This window comes from Lepisma saccharinum, chromosome 12 (assembly GCF_977018435.1).
Source record: "Lepisma saccharinum chromosome 12, izLepSacc3.1, whole genome shotgun sequence".
Classification (NCBI taxonomy): Eukaryota; Metazoa; Arthropoda; class Insecta; order Zygentoma; family Lepismatidae; genus Lepisma; species Lepisma saccharinum.
In genome coordinates, this window is record NC_139240.1 from 52,051,836 (window position 1) to 52,076,223 (window position 24,388).

At 38.5% G+C, this 24,388-nt stretch overlaps 1 protein-coding gene across 2 annotated transcripts in view; it reads right to left on the reverse strand.

Annotated features, from left to right (window-relative positions):
• Positions 1–593: 593 nt before the first annotated feature.
• Positions 594–24,388, reverse strand: part of LOC145996064 (beta,beta-carotene 15,15'-dioxygenase-like) — an 82,716-nt gene continuing 58,921 nt past the window's right edge. For both annotated transcript variants that reach the window (XM_083132287.1, XM_083132288.1), the window contains exons 9-10: positions 19,158–19,361; positions 594–9,376 (exon numbers count right to left, since the gene is read on the reverse strand). In XM_083132287.1, the coding sequence (XP_082988413.1) occupies positions 9,116–9,376; positions 19,158–19,361 (465 nt within the window). In that variant the 3' untranslated portion in view covers positions 594–9,115. The remainder of the gene's footprint in view (positions 9,377–19,157; positions 19,362–24,388) is intronic.

Below are 24,388 nucleotides of genomic sequence, written 5' to 3' on the forward strand. Positions count from 1 at the left end.
TTCATTCTGCGTACAACGGTATATCGTTCATATCTTCAGGGCAAATAGTCTCTGAGCTAGTCATTTCAATGTACCGCTGCATTTTGAAGCTTGAATCTGTGGCGTGCCGACCATTCCTTTTGGGGGTACAACTCGCGTTACATTGGTCATATAATGATAATACAAATATTTTTGTGTTCCTTACATGTCAGCGATCATTTCCATGTGCATCTCGACACTGTCATGTACTTTTTTCTTCAGGGGGAGGGGGTGCCCCATTTTTTCCTGGAGTTTTGAGAGTTAGCCCCCCTCCCCCGCCACATATACACCGAATTTGCATAAATGTCATATAGTCTGAATCTCTGGTTCATTCCGCGTACAACGGTATATCATTCATCTCTAGGGCAATTAGCCTCCGATTTACACTCATTTAATTGAAACTCTGCATTTTGCTCAAAATTGGCTCGGGGACCAAGGTGTTACATGTGAAAATGGCCTTGGGACTCAAAAGCTTAAATTACATATGTTTATATGGATATTTCCAGAGATAGTAAGTACATGCAGGTTTATTTTTCTAGTGTACACATACAAAATAAATATTTCTTAGACGGATTTATTCACTTCAATAATGTACAAAATACTGAATATTTCAAAGCAAGTAGATAGTACAGTAGGAGAGAAACAGTCCTTTTTGACAAAATTTAAATACCATTTTATTACAATGTATGATTATTAATATTATTTTCAAAATATAATTTTTTGTTTATGGTCATCTACCAAGAACACACCCTCTTTTGAACTAGAATGTAATGAAAATTTAAGCAATGTTGTTTTATAAAATTTGAATTTGAAACAAATTTTCGGGTATCAGAAACTTTCCCTCCCAATTCAACTTACATTTTCTGAACAAATGGGCCAATAGCTTGGAATATGTTCAATTTTTCTATCAATATATACTTTCTAAAACTATTTTCTCAGTACTTGACCCCTCCCTTCTCATTTGAAATTCTTAGCTTGTGCATATATGTACAGTCGCAGTCACTTCTGGGTTGTGTAATGCCACCCTAAATTTATTACTTTTTTTTATTTTTTATTTTATAATTTTGGCTTTTCGTTTTTCTTTTATCAGTTAGTTTACCAGTTTTTTTTCTTAAAGTCGCACCCAGTCCCTTGCTTGGCATGGCGAAAGGGAGAACCGGGCTCTTTAGGCAAGTTACACTGGCTAGGGTGTCCTTTTTTTTTTCTTAGTTTTTTCTTCCTTTTGGGTATTTGTGTGTTTGTGTGTGTGTGTTAGAGCCACTGTACTAGGCTAAAACCGGCAACATTGGAAGAACACAGGAGTTTTGAGGTCTTTGGGGAAAGTGAGGACAAGGATATAGAGGTGCGAGGAGTGAGGAGGTGTATTTTGGAAGTGTGGCTAAACTTGGCGTATGTGCATACAGCGATGCAAGGAGAGTAGGGGAAGTGTGATTGTTGAGCAGCTGACAACACCGTGCAGCTGAAGGAGCGGTGTTTTGTTCCCGTGTAATTTGAACTACCTCCGCGTGTTAATCACAACATGTCGCCGGAGCATCGGCCACCAAAGTAGGTGAAGTGCGATTTGTGACAGCTCACAGTACAGTGCAGCAAGGAGAGCTGTGTTTTTTAATTTTGTGTAAATGGAACTACTTCCGTGTGGTTACTGGACAATACATGAAACAGATCACACCATGTGACTGGAACGTCAGCCAGCCTGACCTGAAGCCGTGAACAGTCCTCTTTTATCCCCTTCAGCAACGAACCACAACCATCCCCTTCAATCTAAAATAGGAGCAGTGTGTGTGAGGAAGTGCATCGCATAAGTGACAATAAAAGGTAAGGGATCCCAACAAACATTTACTTATGGCCATAAGATACATGAAGGTTATTTAATACTTGTGTTTGTATTTGTATGAGCTATGCCGGGTTAATATACATATTTTCTTAAGATCAATAATAATCTTCCGAACAAATTTCATGTTATTTACATATTGCCCCACCGCAAATGGCGCCCAACGTGGGGCACGATTACCACCGATGTTTAGGCTTAAACAAAAGAAAGGACAATTTTTGTTCAAAACTTTATCAGTAAAATTAGCATATTTTCATCTTGATATCAGCAACTAACTTATGTTGTCAGTAGCCAGTATCAGTCATGCTTTGTTTAGCTTTCAAACTTATTTTCCGGTTTGTCTTTTGTCAAGCCACCCAAGCGACTGGATTGATGAAATTTTATTTAAATTGAAGGGGAAGTTCCTTACATTCAGGCACATCATTTGGCCAATTTTCTTAAATATTACCTTTTCCTAAATAATGCGGGTGTTCTTTTTTTTTTTTTTTTTTTCTTGTTAGCAAAGGGGAGAAATCCACTAAAAACAGTAATGCTTTGAGAGTCATTTTCATTTTTTTTGTAAGTTTTGTTTATCATAGTTTTTTTTAGGCATTTATAGAGTTATTTTATGTTTTCTTTGTATTGTTTGGGACAATCATGGTTTTAACGAGGGAGCAAACGCGAATTTCTAGTTTCATCGAGGCTAATCAGGTCACAAAAAATTTAGAAGAGGATGTACAAAATTTAGAGAATTTAGAACGGGATATGGAAAATACTGGGGACAGGGGTATGGAGTCTGAATCTGAAAGGGGGGAAGCTGCCCCGATTACATTAAATGACCTCGCGAGAATGATGATGGATTTCAAGCAGGAAATGAGAGAATTACGGAGAGAATTTAGAGAAGGGATGGAGGAACAGGCGTCGATTCGAAAAGTCGCAATCTGAAATGGAAAGAAATCTGACCCGTAGGATAGATAATGTGGCAAAAGGTAGCGCAGGGACACGGAAAATTGTGGATCAGCTTGTCGTAAGAACCAGTACTTTAGAAGAAACTGTAGGAAATTTAAGCGAGGGATTGGCGGCTGTTTCCGGGTGCGAACCGGAGGTATGTAGGCAAAATGCAGCCGAAATAAGGCAGTCTGTAGCAGAGCTTCAGGAAAATGTAGCAGAGGAAGTTCGACAAAATGTTGTGCAGCAGATTAATGGGGTTTTGCAGCGTCATGAAAGTCGACTAAAAAATGATTTAAGGGAAGAAATAGAAGCATTAAACGCCCGCTTGAACGAAGTCCAGGGTTCGGGAGAGACGAGCGAACAGTTGCTCGCGCCATCTCCTGCGGCGAGCAGCGATAGTAGTACAACCCCAAGTAATGTGTACTTGCACAGGGACATGCGCTTGCCAAGTTTTTCTGGTTCGGAGAATGAAGTGAGAGCCAGCTCTTATCTCATGGAGCTGGAAACTTACATAAACCTGGCTCGAATCCCAGCTGAACAACAGGTAGGCGTGGCGAGCTTGTCATTGAAAGGGGCCGCACTCAGCTGGTTCAACGTTAACAGAAAGCAATGCAGAGATTTTGCCACCTTCAGGGAACTGTTTGCGTCGTATTTCATATCTGAAGAAAAATTATTGCGCCTGAAAGCTGAGATTTTCACGAACCGCTATGTTGCCGGAGGCAGGAAGACTTATTGTGAGTACTACATGGAACTCATCGAAAGGAATGCCATCCTTCCCGAACCCCTGAGTGAAAAGGCCTTGGTTCGATTGGGGATAAAGCAACTTCCCCCGTTTGTGCAGAGGAGTTTCCTTGGGTTGACCATCGACACCAGCAGTCACTTACTCGGGTTACTGAAAGAACTTCAGGAAACAATGAACTACGATTCTTCGAGTCAGTCATCCCCACGTCATCGTCCGAGACCCATAAATTTTATAGAAGCCAACCCAGGCCCAAGCAACTCCGAGAGGGGAGCGCGGTCACGGGGCAATTACGGCAACAGACGCAGAAGAGAATTTGACAACCCTCCCAACCAACCTTCTCGGGGGGGAGGGGGTTTGCAGCGAGGAAGACGGAGCCCAAACCGACAAGTAGGATGGACGTCTGGCAACGATGGAGAAGGGGGGGATGGAGTGCCCGAGGGGAAGGATCACCCCCAAATTTCCCTAACATAAACGCCATGACGTTCGAAAGTCAGAGTGGGAGGAGGCCACCCCCTCCTGACAACGAAGCATGACAAGGGGAGAGCACGTTGAGTGGGGGCTTTGCGGATCAGGTTGAGAGTTGTTTACGTCAACCCGAAGAAAGTGAGCCTCAGGATAGCCATAATGATGCCGACTCGTGCGAGACTGCTGTAAAGAATGTATGCTCGGTTTTAAAGGAATTTGTAGAGGAACCCCAGACCTCGAGAAAAGAGACCCCAAGGTCGTTGCCTGAAATTAATGTGATTATAGAAGGAAAGTATTATGATGCAGTCGTGGATACGGGGGCTACACATTCATGCGTTAGCGAGAGTTTATGGCTGGAGCTATTGAAAATTAACCCACGGTTGCCTTGCCTCACCGTAGGCGGATTGAAAGTTGTCTCGGCATTCGGGACTAAAGCTTCAAAAGTAATCACACAGACGTATTTAAATATGAATTTTGGAGGGACTGGAATAGATGTAAACTGCTTAGTAAAGCCGATTTTGTTGGGCACTGATTTCATGGAGGATAACCATGCAATCCTGAATTATGAGCAGCATGTTTTAAAATTAAGAACTGAGAAGGGGTACACAGAAATAGAATTTTCAACATTTAGTGAGCCAGCGGCGTGTCAGGAGTTGCACAATTTCCGAATAGTTTACTCTTGTATGGAGCCTATTTGTCGTTGTGGGGACGAAGTTATGTCAACCATGGGTCCTGTGGGCCCGAATACAGGAAACGTGTGCGGGGCTGAAGGATGTAGCTGCCGGCACGAGAAAGAGCCAGCGTTTTTAGTGGAGGGAGATGTACACAATGTGAATGTAATTTCAAATGAAGCTTTATACGAGAGGGACTCCATGAGTAAAGATCAGCCGCCAGATTCGTTTAGAAGGTTTGAGAGAGGGACCGAAGAATCACAGAGCCACGCGATAGAAGAAACTAGGGCTACCAACATCCAAATTTACGAGAGTGTAGAAAGGGCGCAAGGGTTGACTCCTGAACAAAGGAGAAAATTAAGAGAGCTGCTTTTCGAATATCGCGAGATATTTGATAAACCGGGGTTGGTCTGTGGATACGAGCATGAAATCGACGTAATAGATGATAAAGCTTTCACTCAGAAAGTGTATCCCATTCCTTACCAGTACCGGGAGGATGTAAGCAAACAAATTAAGCAGTGGTTACAGTGGGGGATTATCAAAAGAGCGAAGGCACGATTCGTGAATCCACTTGTTTGCGTGAGAAAACCGGGAGGAAAATCAGTCAGAGTTTGTCTCGATTCCAGGGGTACCAACTTGAGAATACAGCCAGAATACGACTCTCCCCCTTCCGTAGTAGAAGTGCTTCAGAGATTTGAAGGAAAGAAATATATTTCGTGCCTTGACCTATCGCAATTTTTTCTCCAAATCGGCCTTAAAGAAGAACACCAGCAATATGCGGGTTTTATGTACGAGGGCATTGTGTACACATTTCAGAGACTCTGCTTTGGATTGAAGACAGCGTTAGCGAGCGCTATAAGGTGTTGGATGATGAAACTTGTCATTTCATGGCAGCCTACTGTGACGATATTTCTCTTGCTGATGATGATTTTTCGGACCATTTGCAGCATTTGCAAGTCATTTTTTCCAAACTGAAAGAAGCAGGGTTAACGCTAAAATTAGAAAAGTGCCAGTTTGCGAGGCAGGAAGCTTCATTGTTGGGATGCAAGGTGTCGTCCGACGGGATAAGGAAGGACCCAGAGAAACTACAGACCGTCAATGATTTTCCCAGGCCAAAGAACGCAAAGCAACTGAAGTCGTTCTTAGCCCACTTGCAGTTTTACAGGATTTTCCAGGTGAATCATTCAGAGCTCACGGTGCCCCTTCTCGAACTCCTTCACAAGGGAGCGGCGTACGTCTGGTTGCCTAAGCACCAGGAAGCATTCGAGAAGATAAAACGTGCGTATTTGCAGGATGTGATAATCCGTAGCCCTCTCCCTGGAAAGACGCTGTATCTGGAGACAGACGCTTCCGACAAAGCTGTCAGCAGTCTGCTGTACCAGTTAGAAGATGGAGGGGGTCCTCGGCTGATTGCATGCCACAGCCGCGTCCTCAGCGACTGCGAATCGAGGTACACAATAACGGAGAAGGAGTTATTAGCTATTATTTATGGCATACAGAAAAACACCGTGTATTTACTGGGAAGAAAGTTCACTGTCAGAACGGATCACAAGGCGCTACAATTCTTATTCACATGCAGGTTAACAAACCCACGAATAGCGAGATGGATATTGTTCCTACAGTTGTTCGATTTTGATGTCCGGTACATCAAGGGTGAAGAAAACATGGCGGACTTCTTTTCGCGTCACCCTAGCGGCACAAGGAGCGCTACCGTTCACGAAATAAAGGAGCCGCACGAGGTGATAGCGAACATACACTTCAAGCCATCGCCTGAATTGGTAGAATTCATGCAAGAGTTGCCAAATCGTCAACAAGAGGACCCTGAACTTGGGAGAATAAGAGATGAGATGTTGAAATCGGGAGATGGAAAAAAGGGCGAGAAAGCTCGAAGATTATGCCTTGAAGGATAGAATATTGTGCAAAAGAGAGCGAGGAATCTTTAAAGTGTGCGTTCCGAAGCAAGTTGCCAAAGAGCTAATCGCATTTTATCACGGTCGGGGGCATTTCGCACAAAAGAAGACACACTGGGCTGTTGCTGAACACTTCACGTGGAAAAAAATGAAGGATCAAATTAAAAGGTTTGTCAACGAGTGCAACCTCTGCTTGAGGACAAAGCACCTTAATTACGAAGTGAAGGGAGCGATGCATCCCGTGATCGCCGACAAACCGGGAGCGGTGATCTCGGTGGATCTGTACGGGCCGTTGCCAAAGGCTAGGTACGGCTTGGAATATTGCCTCGTTATGTGCTGCTTGTTTAGCAAATACATCGCGATATACCCTCTGAGAAAGGCCACCACCAAGGCCGTTTTGAGAAAAGTGAACGAATTTTTGATAATGTGTCCCAACGTCAGAACTATTCTCACAGACAAGGGCAGTCAGTTCACCTCAAGACTGTGGAAAGAAGAGCTTCAGTCGAGAGACATCGAGGCACGCTTTATAAGCGCTAAGCATCCTCAGTCGAAGCCCGTCGAGCGATGCATGAGAGAGATCTCACGCTTGTTTAGGCTGTGTATAGATGGGAGCCACAAGAAATGGCCGGAACACATCCCGGATATGGTAAAGTGTTTAAATCTGGCGGTTCACACCCCCACAGGCTTCGCTCCAGTGGAATTGTTTTTCAACAGGAAACCGGACGACGAGATCAAGAAACTTTTTAAATTGCCCTCATTGAATGATGACCCACGCTATGAATGGAAGCTGCTGAGAGCAAAGGAAAACGTAGAAAGAGCGGCCAAGAACCGCAAGAAGCAATATGACAAGGCAAGGCTCACCTCCTTCGAGGCAGGAGATATTGTTTTAAGAAAGTCATTTGCGTTCTCGGACGTTCAAAAGGGAATTTGCAAGAAATTTGTGCACCTTTACGTGGGCCCATTCCAAATAAAGAAAAGGGTGGCCCCAAATGCATATTTGTTATGGGACTTTCAATGTAACAAAGAGGCTGGAGTGTATAATACATCGAACCTGCGACCTTATGCATTGGCAAAGGGACAAGGACAACCTGCTGTTCCGAATACAAAGGGACACTCGAGAGCGTGAACCCAAGTGGTTGGGGAAGAAGAGGCTCTGGCCTGCAGAAAGGAGGGAGAAAAAGGTCGAAGCTAAAACCCCTCCCCTTTTCCCTTGCACCCTGTCGGGCGAGGTTTACCAGGCAGGGGTATAAGAATTAATGGAGAAAAGGGAGGCTGTAAATAATAGGAGTAAACATATTTTAGGAATGCAATTATATAATATTTTTTTGGGGTCATTTTAAGAGTGATTATTGCTATTGTGAATGCTTTTAGTGGATTTGTTTATTTTTTATTTTTTTTGCGTAGCCGGGGGGAAAGAAGGGGCATTACCCCGGTTTAGCCTTTATTTTAACTTTAAGAAAATAGGTTCAGATAATTATGATACTATTTTCATATTCGTTATCCTAATTATCTGAGGGGGGAGATGTAGTGCCACCCTAAATTTATTACTTTTTTTATTTTTTATTTTATAATTTTGGCTTTTCGTTTTTCTTTTATCAGTTAGTTTACCAGTTTTTTTCTTAAAGTCGCACCCAGTCCCTTGCTTGGCATGGCGAAAGGGAGAACCGGGCTCTTTAGGCAAGTTACACTGGCTAGGGTGTCCTTTTCTTTTTCTTAGTTTTTTCTTCCTTTTGGGTATTTGTGTGTTTGTGTGTGTGTGTTAGAGCCACTGTACTAGGCTAAAACCGGCAACATTGGAAGAACACAGGAGTTTTGAGGTCTTTGGGGAAAGTGAGGACAACGATATAGAGGTGCGAGGAGGTGTGGCTAAACTTGGCGTATGTGCATACAGCGATGCAAGGAGAGTAGGGGAAGTGTGATTGTTGAGCAGCTGACGGAGCGGTGTTTTGTTCCCGTGTAATTTGAACTACCTCCGCGTGTTAATCACAACATGTCGCCAGAGCATCGGCCACCAAAGTAGGTGAAGTGCGATTTGTGACAGCTCACAGTACAGTGCAGCAAGGAGAGCTGTGTTTTTTAATTTTGTGTAAATGGAACTACTTCCGTGTGGTTACTGGACAATACATGAAACAGATCACACCATGTGACTGGAACGTCAGCCAGCCTGACCTGAAGCCGTGAACAGTCCTCTTTTATCCCCTTCAGCAACGAACCACAACCATCCCCTTCAATCTAAAATAGGAGCAGTGTGTGTGAGGAAGTGCATCGCATAAGTGACAATAAAAGGTAAGGGATCCCAACAAACATTTACTTATGGCCATAAGATACATGAAGGTTATTTAATACTTGTGTTTGTATTTGTATGAGCTATGCCGGGTTAATATACATATTTTCTTAAGATCAATAATAATCTTCCGAACAAATTTCATGTTATTTACATATTGCCCCACCGCAGTTGTAACGACCCCATTGAGTTTCAATGGGATTCTTACAACCCAGAGGTGTCTGTGACTGTACACATGCCATATTACATCTATACATACAGTCATCATGATAGAAACAATCCATGAAGTGCGGCAGGTATATGAACTGTTACTTCAGCCCTTGCAATTTCCGTGAAGTCTTTTGCATTCAAAATAAGCAAGAAGTTATTTTCATCTTGACGAACATCAGTCACAGCAGAAAGTACAATGCCATCGTCGTCTTCAGTTGTTCCAGGATTTTGCACGAACATCACCTCACCAGGGAACGTGTACTCATCCTGCTTCCATGTTTTTATGTCTCCCGTTTCCGTATCCACTTTCACAATCTAGAATAAACAAATGTATAATTTAGAAGTAATGGCAATATTAACTTATATGAACAAATACAGTCTCTAGCTTCAATATCTTATTTATTATGCCTCAAATCTTTGATCATGACCAGTGATAGAAAAATACAGGATGCCCGGTTGCCATGATGCCTGAATTTTTATTCATTTCTATTTTTTTTTCTAATATTTTGAGTTCGCTTATGAAAATTTTAAATGTGTTTTTTAATGTTTGTGTTTTCTGTGTCATGTGCAGCGTGGATACAAATCATCATTTAAATCAATTTCATGGATGTTTTTTTTTAAAAAAAACACTAGAAATTGCTTGTATAATTGTTTGCACCATACATTGTTTTTTTTATAGAAAGGCTTTTTCTGGTAAACGGCTTTTAAAATATTTGAACAGTTTGATTAAAACAAATAAAACATTATGTGTAAGACATACATTTATGCGTTTCTGATACTGTATATGTGGACTTACTATGAAAATGTTTGTTGAGTGTATTAATGAAACTCTTGCGCAAGATAGGGACAGATGGAAGGACTGTGTTGCTGCAGCCATGAACCTTCGGGTTTAAGAAGGCTAGAGTTAGTTACTGTGTTAATGAAACTATAATAATTTCAGTAACTTTTGTTCCATTAAAGGTCCTGGGTTCGAATCCCAGCCTGGACATGGATATTTGTGAGTGTCCATTCAACATATCATCACTCATCCCCATCTTCGCAAATGAGCCAAAAGTGGCACAAAATGCAAAGTAAAATAAAGAAAATCAATCAATCTTCCACTGGTAATTTTTTTTTATAATTTGCCAATTATCAGCTTCCATGTTCATTTACAGTTTATTGATAAGAACACTATTTACACTTAATTTGATTAGTGTTTTGTGTATTACTCTACACAAAATTTTTTGCTATTTTTGCCCATAAAAATTATTGAATTCTAAATCAAGAGAAATTTAAATGTATTTACAGTTTACATATCGCGTTTCCTTTCGTATGAGCTTCACCCCATCAGTATATACCTTTTGTTTACTTTCTTTTCCTTAGAGCCTAATAAACACCATTAAATATTACGAGATTAATGTACTTTCACCAAAAATTATTCTGATATTTACAAAATCCTTATGTTCATTATTCTATAAATTATTTATTTAAAGTGAGTTAAGCCAGTCAATTAACAAAAAAACACCCAATTTAAATTAATCCACTCTGTGTATCATTTAATCAGCATGTCATTATAAATTTTTGTACCGTTGATAGCCGAATTTTAAAATGTGCACAAATATGGTAGAGTCGACTATACAGGGTGTTCCGGGAGGAAGCGGCAATACTTTGGGAACTAGTAAAAAAAGTTCATATGAACATGGGTCCGATTTTGAACGATAACGGAGATATGAACAGAAATGAAAATGATGTAGGAAAACATAAACAAAGACAGTAACTAGTAAAACATGGCAATGTAATGGTAATTGTGTAAGTAAATACGAGAAGGGACATGCTGATACTAATCTTTATTGCATGAATTTGTGGTGTGTGAAAAGAGAGAAAAACATTTTTGGATGACTGAAGCAGGTATGGTACAAGGTTTTTTTTAACCGTAACTTGTCTGGAAGGTCGCGCTGTAAGTAGCAACTTTCTCTTGTTTTGAAGCTTTCAGCACAGTGTATACGACCAGATAGCACACGCCTGCAAAGATCTCAAGTCAGATAAGGAGATGTCGTGCATATTCATTAAATATGTAATTAAAACTGAATTAATTAATTTGGATCACATTTATGTCCTTTTTCCATTTTTAGGTCTTTTCTTTGGCAATTTTTAGGTCTTCAACTTCCGAGCCCTATACATGACTATAATGTGGCGAAGTTTGGACTCGGTCTTCGTATTGGCTTGCTCTGGATCCTGACGTTCTCATTGGTTGCTGTCTTGTTTTTACGGAGGAGTGTGATCCAGGCATGACTGAGCTGGAGTCCCACGCTCCTGTTGAGATTGGTGCTTTCCCGGGAAATAGCTATGGCTTCCTTTACCCGTCGGTCGCAGTAACCGGCACATTTGGATATTATTTTGGTGTCTGCAAATAAAATGCTGTGTTTCGCAAGTCCTGACTAAAACTGTTAGAATAGTAGGATATTACGTTGATGGCCATTCAGTCGCTGCTCAATGGTGCATCCCTTTTCACCTAAGTACGGTGTCCCACACTTGTAGGGTATATTTTCCTTTGTAGATAAGGTTTAGCATAGTGCAGGGGCAAAAGTGGGGGCAACTGCCCCCTAATACTCCTGGAATACAGAGTTCCAAGTCATCTTTGACTGAACGGAGAATAGGTGCTCTCTTGATACAATGTATAATGTCTATATATCCCTCCATCTGTACATGAGGGTCTCCCAGACCTTGTACCATAAATATCTTTCTGCGTGCATGCACAATGGACAATGTAGGTCATTGCTGCCTGTGTTAATTTGTGTTAGATGTGTTAAAAGGTGGTATAACTTTCTACAGCTTTAAATACAACCAATGTGATTCATCTCTGTCTCATCTCACAAGGTCTGTCAGACCCTGGTGTACAGAGTAAGTTACAATATTTTGTGTACTGAAATCTTCATTTCTATTAATTATTTAATTTGTATCTTATGTTCATATTGTTGTAATTTGAACAGTATTTTAGCACATTTTCCACATTTTGTATTCATTTATGACGACACAAAAACATAATAATGACAGGGTGTGCCAGACCCTAATGTACAAACCAAGTACCAAAAATATATGTGTACCATCAAATCTACATTTCTGTTGTTGATGAATAAAAAGTAATTTGTACCTTATGGTCAGCATTAGCATTGTTGTATACTTTCCAGAGAGACTGGCACATTTTCTACATTTTAAGATGGAATATAATGATGCCTTATTTACTGCTTTTACAAGCCTTTGTAAAAAGTACATATTGCAATTGCTACTTTACATAACACTTTCTAAAAATTACTTTTACAGCAGAAGAAATCAAATACAGCATAGAGTAAACAACTTATCAGGTTCATTGTTAAAAAAAAATATCTGAAACACAACAATGAGAAAATCTTCAAGTTTTGTTTTTCATGTGCCAAACTTTTATAAACACAGTCATTGTGGTGCTGGTGTTAAAGAAAATAGTGACTTTCACAGCTTCAGAAAAAGCAGGCTGTGTCTGCAAAGTTACATGAAACTAAGTCCGCAACAACTGTACAATGATGGTTCTGTACTACCTAAAAGAAGCCGGCATCAACAAGAAAATCAGTTTTCGTTGAAACAGATTGTTTGTGTGTGAAGAAACACACAGGAAGACTCCCCTAATGTGAAAAGTGTGTCAAGAACTAAAATGGGACGTGTTTTACATAACTGGTGGAAACCATATTGAACATTTGTAGCTTTCATTGAAACTTGAAGTGTTTACACAACAAATATCATTGTGGTATTCCATATAATTTGGTCTAAATAAATTCTTAAATTTGTTTACTCAATTATAATAATACGTCCTGCACAGAAAAATTAAAGAGACAGACAAAGGGTTATTCATTAAATTAGGCACACACAGGAGATGTACTACATAGATTATTCAGCGAAAAATGCAGGCTTCACCCGGACTAGAACCCAGGTCTCATGTCATACCGTGCCATTGCTCTACCACTGAGCTACCGAGCTGGTCTGGCTTCGTCTGATTTTTCGCTGGCGTTATTTTACCTGTGTGGAATCGTCTCTGCAAGTGCTGCCGCAATGGGAACTCGTTTCCTTTGAAACACTAGACTTCGACGTTGCCTGGTTCCTCCCAGCGTAAAGATGTCTGTTCATTAAATTAGACATTTAGCATTTTTCGCTGAAAATCTCCATAGTACATCTCCCGTGTGTGCCTAATTTAATGAATTAACATCTCTACGCTGGGAGGAACCAGGCAATGTCGACGTCTAAGTGTTTCAAAGGCAACATATCGTGTTGCAGTAGCACTTGCAGTGACGATTCCACACAGGTAAAACAGCACCAGCAAAATATCAAGTGAAGCCATGCCACCTTGGTACGGAATGCCAGAAATCCAGGTTCGAGTCCTGGTTAAGCCTGCATTTTTCGCTAAAAAATCTACGTAGACAAAGGGTTTTATTTCATGTTAAGTCAGACAAATATAAGAGATTGAAAAAAATGACAAAATAAGCAAAATACAAATACACACACAAGTGACTAAGATAGAAACAAAACACTTAATAATTGATGTCCTTGAATGGTGACAGAATACAGCATGTCCCGCTTACACGTATAATAAAAGAAAAAATCACAACTTTTTTTATTTACCAATAATTTTTGTCCAAACTTTGTACAAACATGTAACAACTCAGATTTTTTTTTTTTACAAATCAAGAAAACTAGCGAACTAGCGCACTTCCACATGTGAACCGTTAGTGGCATGGCAAATGTCAAACCGGTTTTCAGCCTCAAGCCACACGTTTTGAAGCATGTGCAGGGTAATATTTCTTACTGCAACCACAATTCTTTCACGCAAGTCTTGCAAATCTTTAACCAGTGTACAGTAAACTTTGTCCTTAACACACCCCCACAACAAAAAATCACACACAGTGAGGTCTGGGGACTTTGGGGTCCATTCAATAAAATTCGAACCTCTTCCTATCAGTTCCATTGAAATGCTTATCCAGGAAGTCTCTAACGAGATTTGAGAAATGAACCGGTTTCGCGTAACTGTTTTTCCCATTTCTTTATTGAAATGTAGGATGGAACTACTACTTTAGCACCTAAACCATAACGAGAACGAAATTGTCTCTGCACAAGTGTCACAGACTTCACTTCAGACAACGTTAAAACACAAAACACCTTTTCTTGTGGTGACCACATGACGAATGGCTACTGAGAAACTGATATCAGTTTTGAAGACATTCTGGCTACTGCGCATGCTCAACTACCACTGCATGTGTTGCTAAATAAAATTTCTGAGTCATTCTTTAAAATGAAACAACAATCACATCATTCTGACAGTTTGTTTAGAAGTTATGAATTTTTCTTTTATTATACGTATAAGCGGGACACGCTGTAGTTACTACCACCTACCACGATTCATGAGTCTGGCTATGATTGTGACAGTGATGTTTGTAATTTGTTAAGTGTTCTTGAGTTACAATTGTAATACTTATCGTAAAGTATACAAATCACAAATCTAGCAGATATCACAACACTAGCAACAATATATAGGTAAGAAATAGCAAAATGTCAACCTGCTTTAAGTGTAAACAATTGAAAGTCGAAAACGAGAAATTACGACTTGAAATTTCATCCAAGGACCAAATTATAAAACTTTTAGAGAGTGATCTACGTGAAACAATGGAAAAGAAGAAAAATACAAATGAACCAGATAATACTTGGAGTGATGTAGTTAGGCAGAATCACAAAAGTAAACGAAGTGTATGTTCAACTAGTGAAGCAAATGCAATATCAAGAATTCGCTTCAATCCAGTGCCAATTACAAGCTCTAACAGATATTCAGCCTTGGAAAAAATAGAAGATGAAGAATGCATTGTAAAGGAAATAAACTGCAGCAGAAACGGAATACACAATGCTCAGGTAGGGTATAACTCGATGAGTGCAAATAAGCGCAGGCCTCCAATCCTATGCCGTGTGAAAGAAAAAACTGTACCTACAGCCAGTGTAAAAAGTGTACAAAACGACAATACCAAAATTCTCATTTTCGCAGACAGTCACGGACGAGAACTTGCAAAACGTATCCATGACGAATCTCAAAAAAGACTCTGCAGTGCTGTAGTAAAACCAGGTGCGACCTCGCAACAAGTCACAGAAACATTACTGAAAGATTCCAAAACTCTGGGCTCAGATGATTATGTTATAATCATCAGTGGAACAAATGATGTTGCGAAAAATCAAGGGTGCAACGTAACCCGTACACTTAAACACAACCTACCTAACATCACTCACACCAACGTAATCATAGGAAAACTCCCTCATTGCCATGATCTCATAAATGCTAGCTGTGTAAATAAGGAAATTAAAAAAGTGAATGAAAAACTAGAATCTGTGTGCAATCGCTTCGGCAATGTCAGTGTTTATTAGAGAGAAAGCTACACACCAAGCATGGCTTGCATCTGAACAAAACTGGTAAAGATTTTATATCAAAGATTGTAAACATCATCCATATGAAGAAGAAAAATGAACAGAAAGCCATTGCTCTGTGTTGGAAAAAGGAAGACACTGTACCTGCGAGTGACATAAACACCATTAATGAATCCTTCTCTCCCCATAGTGAAGTGAAGTTGTCTGTAAATAGGACTAGTGCAACAGAGGAATGTGTTTTCAGTGATACTAATTATGGTGTGAGTGAAGTGAGTGATAGTAGCAAAACTGTGCATAAGGGCAATGTAACCACAATAAAAGGTAATGGTGAAAATGAAGAAACAATTGAAAACAATAAAGGTACCCTTCGAAAATCTACGAGGGAGAAAAAAGTGCCAATAACACATGATAATACTTTTTTATGGGTAAAGTAACTGGAACACTGGATGGTATGGTAAGCTCTAAAAAGTCAGAAACTTTGAACATATTTCATCAAAATGTTCAAGGCTTAAATACGGATAAGAAAATGATGTTAGAAATCCACCTATCAAATTTCTCAGAAAAAATAGATGCACTATGCCTCACAGAACATTGGCTAAAGAAAGAACAACTCAAATATATAAATATCCCATGTTATAATCTCATATGTAGTTTGCTAGGCCAACCATAAGTAGGGGAGGGTCATGTATATATGTGAAGAATGACATAGAGGCAAATGAGTGCACAAAATTTTTGCATCTAAATTTAGAAAAACGTTTCGAAGCATGCGTAATGGAATTACCAAAACATAAACTGGTTATTGTATGTGTATATAGAACCCCAGACAGCGACTTAAAAATATTCATAAAACACCTGGATATCATCTTAAATTACTACCAACAGAGTAACAAACTTGTAGCAGTTATTGGCGATCTAAATATAGACTTTCTAAAAGGAAATCTAAACAATAATTTAAACACACTCCTTAACATGTATAATTTAGAACACATGGTCAAGCAACCCACAAGAATCACCAAATACACAGAAAGTGCACTTGATCAAATACTCATAAACCAACACCTATGTAACTGTGAGACATCTGTATTTGACACAGGTTTCTCTGACCATCAAGCTCAAATGTTTTCTTTATCACCAACCACAGTGACTAATCCAAAACACAGTACCAAAAATGAAACACAAGTTGTAAGTAAAAGGTCATTCAGCAAACAAAATATTAATTATTTTCATTATTTATTAAGCAACGAAACGTGGAGTGATATTCATGAGTCCAATGATACAGATGAAGCATATAAATCATTTCTAAAAACGTTCACTTATTATTTCGAAATAGCTTTTCCCAAGAAGCACGTTAGAACTTCAGAAACCCAAAAGAACTGCTGGATAACACCTGGAATTATTAAATCTAGTGAAAGAATGAGATATCTAAGCAGAATCAGAAAAAATGAAGATGCCATAGCTGATTTTGAAACATATTTCCACAAGTACAAGTCAATCTATAGGAAAATAACAAAAAAGGCTAAGCAAATGCACAATGAGAATACCATCATAAATTCCGAAAATAAATCTAAAACAATGTGGCAAATTGTAAACACAGAGCTACATGGAGGCAGCAAAAGAAAAGAAAATATTGCACTACAACATAATTCTGAGACTGTAAAGGAACCTCTCGAAGTTGCAACATTATTAAATGAATACTATGCAAATGTTGCGAAAATGTACTCCACCCCCAACACTAGTACCAGTCACAACACAAACAACTTAAAGAAATTAGGAACGTGCACCAGAACAATGTACTTGCATCCAGCAACTACTATGGAGGTTGAAAAAATCGTACAGAAACTCAGACCTACTTGGTCGTGTAGTGTAGATGAAATCCCCACTTATGTTGTCAAACAATGCAAAGAATATATTGCAATCCCACTGTGCCACATAATCAATTTGTCCTTCACCGCAGGAGTTTTTCCACAAAAGCTGAAGGAAGCAAAAGTAATTCCAATATACAAGAAAGGAGATAGAAACAACTTAACCAACTACAGACCAATATCTCTCCTCTCCCCCTTCTCGAAAATTTTAGAAGCTACCATGAACAATCGAACTGTATCATTTTTAGAAAAACAACAACTTATTTCAAATACTCAGCATGGCTTCCGCAAAGGGAATCAACTGAATCTGCTGTGTTTCAATATTTGGAATATATAAAAGAAACATTAGACAAAACGGGACAATGCACGGGACTCTTTCTAGATTTAACAAAAGCCTTCGACCTAGTACCCCATGAAAAACTATTACAAAAAATAAAACATTATGGCATAAGAGGCATCGCACATGATTGGCTCACATCCTATCTTAGCAGTCGTATGCAAATAGTCGAGATTATCCACAGAAAGGATGACGGTGTGTAATCTAGCTTTGTCTCAAAACCCTACACAATATCAAGTGGAGTTCCACAAGGTTCTATTATTGGACCATTACTCTTCTTAATATATATTAATGATTTACCATTAAATTTAAATTCAGCAAAAACGACTCTTTATGCAGATGATACAAGTGTAGCCATCACCGGTGGTAAGGAACAAACCCTTAACTCTAATATCAAACATGTAACAATCAAACTCAGCAATGTTTTCTGACAATAATTTAGTATTAAACAGCAGCAAAACTGTGGCTGTCAATTTCCATCACACAAGGAACAAAATGATAAATGAACCAAATGTTACATTAGGTAATATGACAGTAAATCACGTTAAAACAGTCAAATTCCTGGGAGTATGGATTCACGAAAGCTTAAAATGGGACCCACACATAGATCACCTTTCCGCAAAACTAGGTAAAATTATATTTGCCATTAATACACTGAAAACAATATCAAACTTAGAAACATTGAAAATACTATATTACACCATGTTTCAATCTTGATTAACATACGGTATAATCTTCTGGGGAAATTCCACTAATAGTAATAAAATTTTTGTGCTGCAAAAGAAAATTGTCAGAATAATAGCAGGAGCTAAGAGAAATACACCCTGCAGAAGACTGTTTAAAAATTTAGGCATATTACCCTCACCATGCTTGTATATACTTCATCTGCTGATGTATGTAAAAACTGACTTTGACGATTCCTTCAAATGTAACAACTCCTCACATACATATTATACAAGGAATGGCAGCAACCTCACAATACCATCACACAACACCACATTATTTGAGAAAGGACCGAAATACATGGCTTTTCACTGTTTCAATAACCTTCCAAGTGACATAAAAATAATACAATCAGCTACCTCATATAAAAAGCATGTAAAAAAATACCTATTAGATCATTGTTTTTATTCTGTTAAAGAGTACCTGACAATAAATTGCAAATTGTCACATCCTAAATGAACTCCTAGGACATGTATATGTATGTATTGATTTTATCTATTATATGTATGTAAATTAATGTAAACCTTGCAACTAACAGCATGAACAAGGAGAATCAATTATAATGTAATCAATGTTTTTAAATGTTATGTATAATATCTTCATACTTGTACCTATTTGAAAATAATTACTAACTGTAATGTGCTGACATGTTCCATACCATGTGTGGAAAACAACCACTGTACAATGGTCAAAGGAATGAAATAAATCATATCATATCATATCATATGCATAGAATTATGTGAGGAGATCCATTGTGCATACTTACACAATTTCTCAATGATCCTGGATCATACATTGAATTTGCATAATAATAACGGTACTTCTTGCCCAAATAATTCCTGTTAATGGTAGGGCATTCATATCCAATTTCATGAGAAAGAGTTTGTGATGTTACATATATTGTGTCATCTTTCTTGACTGCTGTGGCAGAGGTGTTCAGCGTCACAAGATTTTCTCCCATGGGTAAATTCTGTAAAAAAAATAAAAAAAAAAAATAAAAAAAAAATAAATAATTAATTATAGAAAGATACACTGGAGTTTTTCTGTTTAAGATTAAATTTAGGCTGGCCCCGTGACAGAGTGGTTAGCACATCACACTACGATGCCAGGGGTCCCAGGTTAGAATCCTGGCATGGATGTTTGCGAGTGTCCATTCATCAATTTCATCATATCATCACTCATCCCCATCTTTGCAAATTAGCCAAAAGTGGCACAAAAGTGAAGTAAAATAAAGTAAGTCAATCAATATTAAAATTACATCCCTAATTGAAGAGTTATGGAAGGAGGCCTGTGGTGAATCGGGACTAGTTTATCCCATTTCACCACATTCTTCGGCCCACCCCGTATAAGAGGAATTAGACCCGATGCTTAGGATTGTTAGTTCGCTGAGAAATTTCGTGATCGACGGCACTGCCACCTGGCGAGCTTTTCGGGGCAGACGTTTTCCTTGTTGGGCGAGCGAGTGTTCTTTCCCAGCCGACCGCGATAACATTAACTCCAGCAACGGTGCTCCACGACGTGATAGCCGCCTGAGTCAATGTGGGCGTGACTCAGCCTTTATCTTCCCGTACACCTGGGACGTCGACAAGAACGTGGAACCTTACAGACATGGAGTTAAGTATTTTACCAAAAGGCTTTAGTTTACCGTGTTACTTTAATTGATAAATCTTGAATCTTTCACCTCCCTTTTCCCTCCTTTTTACTTAAAAGTCTAGAATACATCGTGACTTCAGTTGCAAATAATTTCCTATCACCGGGGCTAATTCCTGCAAAATATGAGAGTAGTTAGAGAAGGAATGAATATGGACATAGTTTTTGTAAGGATAAGTGTTTGTAAGAGATAGTGGGAATCAAAAAAAAATGTAAATAAAAAGAATGGTCGGCGTTGATCGTCGTAGAAAATTTTTGTGAAAACTGTTAAGGGGGTAATTGTTAACAGATTCTTCTTTGAAGGGACTTATTTATAGAGAACACGTTGTTACTATTGTTGTTGTAAGAAATCAAAAAAACTGCACTTGTTAAAGAAATAGAAAGTATATTGAGAAAATACCCAATCTTACTGTTCAGGTAATGAAGCAGGGTGCTGGGTGCCGTTTAGGATAAGTTAACCTTCCCCTGTATAATTTCTTGGGTAGCAGGTATTTTTTTGGAGGGGCCAAAAAAAAAAAAGCAGTTGTATGTTTTCAGTCATATACACGTTAGTTCGTCGGGAGTGGGACTAGACGAGCCCGCTACAAAACTCTGGACCAGCTGGCGGTATATGCGAGAAGGAATTGGAGCGACGCACTATTTAGTACCTTAAAAAAGCTGGGATTTAGTAGTTTGGCCTTTGCCCATTTTGATTTGCCTGATCCAGGGTTTTCTTCCTAACAGCACGCGAACCACCCGTGATAGAACAACTAAATATATATATGTATTTGCGCATATGTATTTTTGGGGGGGTGTGTTATTTTATTTCTATTACAGGGAGATATCCAAGGGAACGCACGTACTTCCAAAATAATAAAAAAATGGGTTGTGACGGATTGCCAAGAACAAGAACGAATTGGAACACGACGTCACAGGCCATAACTCAGAAAACACAGTTTGGAGATAATCAATGAAAATATATGGATCTGTATCTCTTGCTGAGATATGACAATGTTCATGTATATTGTCATTATCATAAGTTTCATGGTTAATGTTTTTTTTTTTAATATTGTGCAGAATGGAGTGTTTAAAAATTTTGTATAACACCCTTCCTCCACAAAAAATGGTCTAAAAACAAGAAATGTATTCGTGAATAAATTATCTCTGGCCAATTATGGTAGAGTTTCCAAGCTTACTACCCTGAAGATGAGAGTGACGTTGGCTCTTGAAAGCTCAGAATCTCTTCCAGAATTAACCTGAGAGAATTTATTAATAATTTGTCACCAGGAAATCTTCAAGACTTACTTCAAGAAATGTATTATCTAATGCACTGAAATTTATATATTCAGATTTTGCATGAAGAAAGCTTACTCTACAGTAATGAGGATGATTAGGCCTACAATGTTTCTTTTACAAAAAATGTAAATTTTAACTAGATTGCCATCAAAAAATTGAGACTAATTAATACCGTTTAGTTTTATGTTATCATTTTAACTTCAAGCATCCCAGATATATACACACTATCCCAGTGTCATTGTAAAACATATAGCAACAAAGGTACGATAACATTCATTTGTCACTGTCTTCCGGACAATTGGCGATTGCCATAGTCTCTGCTTCCTGAAAAATCTTAGGATACCAACATTTAACATTATCATTGCAAAGGTTCATTTTTTTTCGTAGTTTTAAACCAACTTTTTCTACTCTTGGAATAACTTGTTCTTCCACATCTGTAAACACCATGGACTTCCACACAGTGTAGTTTTTGTCAGAATTTTGTTGCCATTTGAATGACTTTTCTTCCGTAGTTTGTTCAAACACTTCCAAATGTAATTCATTTTCATTTCCATCATGAGAAGGGAAATATTAGTTTACAACAGGTGATAGATCTGATAGATCGTTACATGCAAATGGCTGCCATTTTAACTGATTATGCCCACCCTGCTATTGACAGCACTGAGATGGAAGACGGACACAATCCAAGAATACCTCTCTTCTGGCACCTAATATTTTGGTGGTTGGTAGATATGTCCCCAGAGAACATGTGCAGCAGGGGTTCTCAACCTTTCTCAGTCCGGGACCCACCTTGAAGGATGTTACACTTCATGGGACCCATAAGGATTGGCGCCGGCAGAATTACTTGTAGGGGTGTGCACCCAGTTTATAATCATATTTTTGCTAACATCGAGTACTTTAAAAAGCCCTTTTTTTACGCTATCTTAAACAAATTTACACATACTTCATTCTAGAAAAGTAAATATGTAATTTAAGAGACCAATTTACTCAGTCTAACATCTAACTAAACACACATGCTGAAATTGAGAGATGCTGGTAAAAAGCATTGGTAGAGCCGGAATAACAGAAATTTAGAGTTTAGACTTCACACATCATGGGTTGAATTTAAATTGTTAAAACAATATGTCTTAGTATTTTAAATGTAATAGGTTTTTAAGACACAGTAAATATATTTTAGAGAACGACTTGGTGATCTCCCAAATGCCCACTCGGGACCCAGCAGTGGGTCGCACCCCATAGGTTGAGGAACAATGGTGTAGAGACATTTTATGGATAAAAGGCATAACTGGAGTTGTACCCTTTTTCCAGGTAACTCTTCAATTGAATTCATAATTCATTTAACTAATAAATTGGCCATTGCCAGTCAACTTTCAGACACCGTACTTAATAATATACAGTAGACTTTTTTTAATTCGAAATCCAAGAAGACACTAAACAATTTAGAATTATTGAAAATTCGAATTAACAAAAACATGCATTATTTTTAAAAAAAATCAATATAACAAAACTATGTACACAGTACACAAAAAGAAGAACATACAGTAGGCCTTACCATACAAATGGCTGTATTTTGTACGGGGTCTTATAGTGCAAGTCATAAGCAAGTGCTCTCACAATAGTAAATAAGCTAGTAGTAAATGATACACCTTTAAGTAAGCACATTGTATTAACACACAAAATCACATACATGAGTAACAACATTACCTACCTGTTCTTACTTCAAGAAGTTAGCGATTTTTGTTAGTTTATTTTTATATGATAGGGGATCCTGAAAAGTCGGGACCGGGATCGGGGGGGGGGGGGGGGGGGGGAAATCCCATCCCAATTCCGACTTCGGGAAGTCGGGGAAATACCGAATGGTCATTTTAAAAAGTCATCAATTCTTGACATTTTCTGCATTGCAAGTGTCTGGAACTTATCAGAAATTGTTAGTTTTTATTCCAGAAATACAAAAACAACCACTTAAAGTGAAAATTACATGTAGAATTCGAGATTTCCAGAGCTTCGTGAAATTTCAATCCTTTCCCGATTTAGTCAGGAAACTGCGAATTTTTCCCATCCCAAATGTGGTGATTTCAAAAATTTTCCATCCCGATCCCTTGCCTACCAAAAAATTCTCTCCCTCACCCCCTTATTAGATGATTAACAAAATATTTAATTTCATTTATTGCGTAAAACAAGTCATCACTAAGATTTGCTTGAGATTCAACATGACACGTTTCGACACACATAACTAGTCACAACCGACTTAGGGCACATAAGAATACTTTCACTATTCATTGGCTATGCTCTATCCCCGGAATCTCTGGAGCAAGGCTGCACATAACAGTAGAGAAGGGGAGAAAGCAAATGAAACAGTACACACTGCTGCAGTTTCTTTTCCAGCCTCACGGAATCCCATTACCTCTCACAAGGGGTGCCCGCAGGATTTTTTCTCATGGGGGTTAGAGCAAGATTTCATATCGTGCCCGTCGGTCATTGAAACCTTTATTATTATTACTTTACAAATCATAAAATTCAAATTGAATTGAGAATACTTGGGCATTCTATGCAAGTTCAGACAAGTCTAGGATTTAAATAGAAACTGGAATTGCCTTGCTTCCTTTCCATAAACATCTTATCACTTTGTTGATGAACAGTTCTTTGTCTTTCAGATACCAAACAGAAACCACTGACTCTACTGTCATTTGATCCATGTGGAAGGGAACTGTAAAATAATAATAATAATGATGGCGTGTGAATTATCAAGGTCAAATCCAGATTGGAAAATTATTTCCTGACTTTTCATAATCCCTAACAGCTGAAAAATTACAAAGTATCTTACTTAAAAGAGGTTAATTCTTGGTATTGTCTGCACTATAAGTGAAATTTAAAAATTTTTATTCCAGAAGAGCAAAAATAAATCACTTGAAGGTGAAAAAGTGTGCACCATTCAAGATTATAAAATATCCATGCATGATAAAAGCAAAATATAAAGAATTAAAAAGTTGTTTCAATAAAATGACAACATTGTTAAATACGTTAACCAATAAACAACGTTGCCGTCGAGTAGATATTGCAGAGGAAATTTTT